Genomic DNA, 7,839 nt, shown 5'->3' on the forward strand with positions numbered 1-7,839 from the left:
TTACAGCAGACGCTGCGCCAATCCGCCTGTCGATCTCCCGCTCCGTTCTTCCCCCATTCGTGAACAAGATCCCCAGATACTTAAACTACTCAATTTTTATTTTTTTACCTGGATTATTAAGATGTATCAGAACACGTTAAAATTAAAAATTTGATGTGGTTTTATCTGAGAGTCATTCACAACACACATTCTGAGCACACAGGATCTTACATTATTATCACATGATGTCGCACATCACGGTATTTTAAAAGTTTTACCAAAATTGACATCTTTAGCCTTAGTCATCTCTCACCATTAGAGTATTCTTAGGGCTCTTAAMTGAAAATCATATTGAAACTAATGCCTTGTGGTGCAGTCTAAAATGCTTACATCTTTAAATTACAAGGTTAAAGCCATGAATTTTAAGTTTTCGTTACTCAAAAGGGGCAAAACTGAGCAACAACAGCCTTTATTTATTTAATTATTTATTTATTTATTAGAATTTTGGGTGTTTTTCTGTCATTTAGAGGATTTTATTTAAGCCTGTTGGCTTTGAAACTTACATTATACGAAATAAAACATTACCTATATTCTAAAAAGAAAAAGATGATCCCCGTAAAGATAAAAATGAACAACGAATGTCGTCAATCTTTTTTTTAACTTGCCTCCCTTTAGTTTTGAACATGGCACCCAGTCATTTCGACAGAGACCACAGTCCTGTGAATGATGCGTGACTAATTGAAAAGAAATCTATTAAAAACAAAGCAACTTGACTTCTATAGTAGCTGAAGATGTTTTACGTCCCAACTAGGGAGTTTTCCTATTGCATGACTAGTCAGTGAACAAAATAATAAGGAAGAAAAACAACAATAAACTTTTTCTTATCCTGCACTGCAACACAACCAGTTAGGAAATGAAATGTTGGCAGATGGTTTATTGTAACTGTCTGCACATGTCTGTTAAATCTGTCAACAGTGAGCAGCAGCATTTAGTGAAGAAACTGCAGGTTATTATATCTATTTCAGTGGCATGGTAATTTATTGTAATTTACTGCAACTTTCAGGCAAACATAAACTCTCTACTGAGCCCCTGAAAAGACATTTTAATATTTCTCCCTTGTTGTCACAACACTGTCTTTTTCATTGGGGGAACAGTTTTATGTTTGTTAGAGATGATTGTCAGCTACCACTGAATTTTAGCTCTGTATTTGAAAACTGACCAAGTTATACCCACAAAATATACTTTCCCCATGACTGTATCGGTAATTTTTGAACATTAACACTGAACCAGTTCTTGTACTAAACTGTAAGCAGGATTACCTCTGATGCGACAGATAAAAGCCACCATGTTGAGATAGTTCAAACTTTAAACCTTTCACTGGAGGGAGTCTTTAACTGCAGCACATCCCTTTCCTCCGACAAACAGCTTCCTGCCTCCTGGCTTCTTATTAGCTGCCGTCAAACATCAGAGCATGAAGTCATGAATGGTTTCAAGCTACTCGTTAGAAACGTTTTACTTCTTTCTTAGAAGTCAGTCTCACTCATCTTTATCTGTTATTACTTCCTCTGTAGTTCGTTAGCTTAATATTTTGGTCTTTTTCTTGGAGCTAAACTACAAAAAAAAATTAATAGACAACAGACACCTGTACCTTCCCCACTGTGTGTATTACATGAGTAATACAGATTTTTCTTGTGAAAATTACAGATTTTTGAGAGTCAAGACACAAGTAAACATCTGAAGGGGTTGACGCGTGTTTCCAATTAAACGTCGACTGAGGTGAAGACAAAAAGAACTAGACATGGGTTTTTACGATGTAAAAACAAGTGTGCATTGCCACGTAGCATGTCATTGCAGCATGGCTTTGCCTGCAGCACTGGACTTGCAGAATGAACTTTGACCAAGTTCAAACGTGTTTTCTATACCAGCTTGTGCCTGTCACGTCAGCAGGTGTTTGTAATTAAGGTAATTATGTGACAATATGAAGTTTGAAGTTTTTAAAGTAGCAGTAGCTGGATTTGAGCCCTTATCTCCCGCATGAAAGCCCACAGTGCTCATCATGAGACTATAGGAGATGTGACAGAGGACAATCCCAGGGATTGGATCGTATGTATACAGAAAAAGTTTACCTTGCCAATGCAATTATTGACACTTAAGTGCAATATATTACAGCAATAGGACAACATAAAGACAGTATTACAGTAAAACATTAAAATACAATCATATTAATATTGTAATCACTGAAGTACTGAGTTTAAATACTGTATTATGAAACTATGGTGCAGTACCATATTGTGTAAATGCAGCAGGGGGCAGTATTGGACCAATACAAGTCTCCATTGACTGCCATTATAATTTATTAAACATCAATATTTCATAAACTATAAGTTTTACAGGCACCAAAAGGCATAGCCATCATTTGGCACAGGRGCTTTACAGATATAAATTACAATGGCAGCTCTAGGACAAAGTATGCAGGAGGAGAAGCATGGCAAAGTTGAGATGACTTGGATGGGAAACGAATCAGAATAGTGTGCATTGCATTGGCAATGCACACTGATAAGCTTGGATTTATGTATGCACACAACTTCTTACATCTGGATATATTTTGGTGAGTTTGCAGTTTTCTCAGTTTAAGCATATGCYATGTTTAAAGAAGAAAAAAAAACAKGCGACTCTTTGTATATGAAAAGAAATATAAATGAATCTATCAAAATCCCACATATTGTTGCTCTGTTCTACACATGAAAGAGAACGTTGACTCATGTGACCCATCACATCAGAATGAGGATTAAGTTTAAAAGTTGTGTATAGAGAAATAGGCAAATCTAGTGTTTTTTATTAAAACACTTACAAAAATTGCATTTCGTAAAAATATATCAAATGAATGCCTTATCAATGTTTCATTTGAATGAACTGTGTGAAATATAATCATAAAAAAATTTGAAGCATGTTTTTGAGCAGTAGCAAAAAAAAACTGATTTTGAGGAAAAATGCCTTTAAATTTTGAGATTTTCTCTGTGAGCTGGCAAAGTTTTTGTTTCTTTCCAGCTGGGAAATGTTAATATACAACAACTATGTGAGATGTCCTCTTCATAATAAAAAAAAAACAAAACAACAATCCTCATAAAAATGACATAAAATAAGGATTCAGACCAAATATTAATGTATTATCGTAAACAACAAGACAAATTAAGACATATCTCTGGTTCCGTTTATGATATCAGAATGATCCAGGCATTAAAATGTAGCTTTTAAAGTCAATAATCTGAAAATGTGATGAGGTCATTTTGACCAAATTTGACTTAATCCTCATTTCGATATGATGGGTCACATAAAGCTGATATATTAATTTGTTTCATTCTTTCTTTCTGTGTGTGTGTTTGTGTGTGTTTACCTGTGGCCTTTTCAGGGTTGTTACACATGAAGCAGAGCCAGCTGCCCTCCTCCTCACTGTAACCAAACAGATCAAAGAAGCGTACCTCCTCCAGCTGCATCTGAAGGATGTCCAGGTCCTGAACGGCAAACAGTCAGATAAAAAGAACAAATGTTAGAGATTAACAGAAAAAAACAGAAACAAAATTAAATAAAAATAAAACTGTGTCAGTGTCCTCCAGTGCTAATACAGTGAGAAGAAGATAAATGTCAGCACTTAAAGTGACATCAGTGCTGATGGGATCAGAGGACATAATGTATACAGAGTTTCTGAGGTGGAAATAAAAAAAGGAATTAAAAAAAGGAATTCTTACAAATAATAAAACTGATAAAACATTATTAATATTTTTTTTGACGTTCATTAACAATCATTTCAGGACAATTTCCTAAAATGCTTTAATCTGGGAAGTTATGGAGGATAAAGAGAAGCAAAACGCAAAAACAAAAAATAGACTCCAGTTGATTTCAATTAACGTTGTTAGTTTACTTTTTATTGTAACTGACTGAATAAAATSCTCCGACCTTGTTTACGATTACTAATAAAACAAAAAAACAAAACAGATTGAGTCGAAAAGTGRGTAACAGTGAGGATAAACATTTTAAATTTGCTGCAGATCAAACTCAGGAATGACTCATTTCACTGTGACAGATGAGTAAAATGGCAGTGAAGTTAAATTTTCTTGGTGTCACCACATCACAGTCAACCCTGTCCACTGAGCACACCAACATCTGGACGAGGAGGAGATGTTAAAAAAAGCTGGGACACAAACTCCCTGCTGAGGAACAATCTGTTGTCGACAAACAATGTTTCAAYTATTTCAAATATAATAGCTTATATAAACTGTCTAATCTTAACCTCTTCTACTCTCTCTATGTATACAGTACATACCTCGGCTATAACTAACCTCCATTTGTATTTTACATACTTTCCTCCATCAAAATCATTATGTCTCAAATCAACTTTTTTGTTTCCTCTGACCTATAAAATTAGTAAAGTGTGCTGCAGGAGCCATACTTAAATCAGTGAAGCCTCACAAAACACATTGCTTTAACTGTCCCCGTTGGTAAACATGAAACTGGGAACTCTTTCTGTCTCATATTAAAGTGTCCTCCATGTGTTTCTGATTGGTCCACAAGGACAAGAGGGAAGCTTTGTGTCTGATAGGAAAAGGAGAGAAAGTAAAAAGAAAATGCAGAACACATGGATGGAGAGACAGGTTGTGATCTTCTTCCTTCTTCTGTCCTCTTAAATCTTGCTGTTTTTTATTAGGGGTCCAAGCCCACGGAACAGGGGAACATAACTGCAAAGCGGCAATGTTTCCATGCCTCCAGCAGAGCAAGGAGCTTTATTGTATCTTTGTATCTGATTTATTTATTTATTTATTTATTTATTTATTTATTTATTTATTTATTTATTTATTTATTTATTTATTTATTTATTTATTTATTTATTTATTTATTTATTTATTCTTCTGTTGGAAAAAAAACTCATACTGCAGCCCAAACCGTAAAGGACTACAGAAAAGATTTTACCATGGTGGTTAAAAAAATTATGAGGACGGAGGAGAAAAATAATCAGACATGTCAACCTATAGGGGTTTAAACAGTGTCTTTGCGTCTGGTCCTCTAGCTTCTAAACCATACGTCACAATATTTTTTGACTTTAAGTAACATAATCCCTGGACCCAACTGAGTCAAAGAGTATAGGCCACGCCCATTTCTGCCTCAATTATTTTTATTCTACAGTTACACTCTGTCAGTGTGCCCCAGGGCAGCTGTGGCTGTAGCTTACCACCCACCATCAGTGTGTGTATGGGTGAATGCCTGAAGTGTAATGTGTCTTAAGGTCCATGTGGACTTGATAAGGTGCTATATAAGTTTAAATAAATCTTTATTGCCACATTACAAAGAGCAAAATCAGGGAGGAGACCAGATACAGCAGCAGTGATCATAATGCAGCCTTTTCTCAGGTAAGGAGAAATTATGACTATTATTCTTGAAGTGGAAAGTCTTTAAAAACTGGTGTATAGTTTGAAGTCTCTACTTTTGACAYAATTTGTAACAGAGTCTCAGAGAATTAACCCCACACACAAAGATGGAGGTTAAATCACATGACTGGATCACATCCTGTTGACTTGGAGAATTGCTGGGAGAAACCAGACAGGTATCAGGACAGGGTTTTTTTCCCCCACAGATATTTCAGAAGTACTCTTCTCTCCAAAATATTTATTTTATTTTATTATTATTTCTACTTTGGGCCAAAAATAAATCTAGAACTGATAATATTACTTTGTTATTAAAAAGATGAGTGATTGTCTTAATTCCAAAGCAAAACCTGACGCGAATATTTAAAGATAGTTTCTACAATGTTTTTAGACATTTTGTTTATAACTTATTTATTTTCAGACATTACTTGACAACTGCATTATTTGTGTTCTTAATGACAGCAGGTATGGGTCATACCAATTTTCTTTATTTTAATTAGTTTTGCACATCTTTGTAGTCACATTTGACTAAAATGTTGATGTGTTTAGTGTTGTGTCACTCTCTATGTTTATGCCATTATTTGKCTTATGAGCCAACAYTGAGCTAAGTAATAATTTGCTTACAGTAATGGTGTTTTCAATTTGGCACTTAATGATCTGGCGACTTTTGGCAGCTAAAACTTTAGATTTTGTTATTAAATAGTTTAAAGAACTAAAATCAGTCAGTGGAGCTGTACTGTGGCTTTTAGTGGTTTGATGTGTTTTAGCCACTAAGGAGAGGTGTGGTATAATGAGAGAGGATGATAAATCACTGAACAGACCTCTAAAAAATTTGTCCCCCTCACTTCTGAGATGATTGCTATGCCATTGCGTGAGGCTAGAAGCAATCTGGTTATCTGGTTGTTTTCATAGCATTCATAGGTCATAACCGCTCCGCAGTTCTAGTTAGAGTGGGTTTCTCTTTCTTGCTGGTGCTACCTATAAAAAGAAAAAAAAAAAAGCTCAAAGTCTAAATTTTTTCTATTTGTCAGGATTCCAGCCTGTTCCAGACTTCCCCGCTTCCCTTCTTGTGTTTCAGGTTTTCTTCCAGCAGAGCGAGGCAGACTGCTGCAGCTGTCACTGGGACGACACTGAAGATATGACACTTTGATACAATGTAAATTAATCAGTGTACAGCCTGAATGATAGYGYCAAAATAACTCAACACACAGCCATTAATGTCTAAACCTCTGGCAACCAAAGCCAGGAGTGTACTCACTTTTGTGAGATACTATATCTATGAAGATGCTGGATATTTCACCACTTCCTGCTCCAATCAGTTAAAAACAAAGCATGCACTAGTGGTTCTGGGGCAGAGGCGATTTCTCTAAGACTGCAACGGAAGCTCAGCTTCCCCTAAAATGTAAATAATAAAAAAAGATAAAATATATACAGTTGTGTGTACATGTCATTGACTAACTAAGTGCTACAGCACGCTCAACTTTTGTTCAGAATCAGCTTCTTAACACACTGGTAACGACGCGGCTTTCCTCATTTCCTCATTTCACTCTTCCTGCAGCTTCGCAGTGCTTTAAACAGTYGGTCGCTGAGCGTCTACAAAGCTCATTAGTGATGCAAAGACTGCAGTGAAACGAGACGAGTCATTGGATAAATGCTGGCTTTTTCCCGCCYATCGGACGCTGAGCGTCTCTGGGGGTCTATGGGGCAGKGGGCTGGGTCGGACGCCCAGCATCTGCATGATGATTGGATGATCTGTCGGAGGCTGAATCCCTTTTTGATTGACAGAGAAATGAGCGAATCAGMGATCTCTTGGTGTAAACRTGCATGGGAGCAGGTTTTAGTTTCATTCTGTTCTGAGCTGAACTGGAGACTTTATTAATCCTTTTAGCGGCATTTTCTTTGTTAAAAACGACTAGCAACAAATCAAACCTCTATTTCTGGTGGTTGTTTTGTATCTGCTTGTGTTTGGAGACGGACTTACATTATTCTTTCTGACTTCTTCTGTGCAGCGGGTGCTGCTGAGCTCCTTCACCATCATAAAGCACTCACAGACAACGCACACCCTTCACACTAGCCTTGCACCAGTAACAAGCTGCACATAATGGCAGACAGTTTGAATGTTGTTGAGCGGATTTTGGCAAAGCCATTTGATACAGTCTATTTTATAAAGAACAACTTAAACAGCAGRGCTGATCAACTCCTCAGATTAATTTGGTGCAAAAGGTGGGGAAAGTAAGATTAAAAAAAACTTTTTATTGATCCCAGTGGGGAAATAACAGGTCTTTTCAGCTGTCCTGGTATGACAAAGTGAGCTGGCTGCTGTAAAACACTATTGAATAATCTGGAAAATGATTATAAAAGCAGTGGATCAATTAATTCCTTTAAAAAAATTATCAAAGCAAAAATGTTAAAGAAATATTCAATTGTTTAATTTGTATTTGTA

General features: G+C 36.2%; 1 protein-coding gene across 3 annotated transcripts in view; it reads right to left on the reverse strand.

Moving 5' to 3' along the window:
• The window catches only part of veph1 (ventricular zone expressed PH domain-containing 1), a 104,483-nt gene that overhangs the window by 10,424 nt on the left and 86,220 nt on the right, over nt 1–7,839 (reverse strand). For all 3 annotated transcript variants that reach the window (XM_014012826.1, XM_014012825.1, XM_014012824.1), the window contains one exon: nt 3,374–3,491. In XM_014012826.1, the coding sequence (XP_013868280.1) occupies nt 3,374–3,491 (118 nt within the window). The remainder of the gene's footprint in view (nt 1–3,373; nt 3,492–7,839) is intronic.

The sequence above is a fragment of the Austrofundulus limnaeus genome, unplaced genomic scaffold (genome assembly GCF_001266775.1).
Source record: "Austrofundulus limnaeus strain Quisiro unplaced genomic scaffold, Austrofundulus_limnaeus-1.0 Scaffold95, whole genome shotgun sequence".
In the NCBI taxonomy this organism is placed as follows: domain Eukaryota; kingdom Metazoa; phylum Chordata; class Actinopteri; order Cyprinodontiformes; family Rivulidae; genus Austrofundulus; species Austrofundulus limnaeus.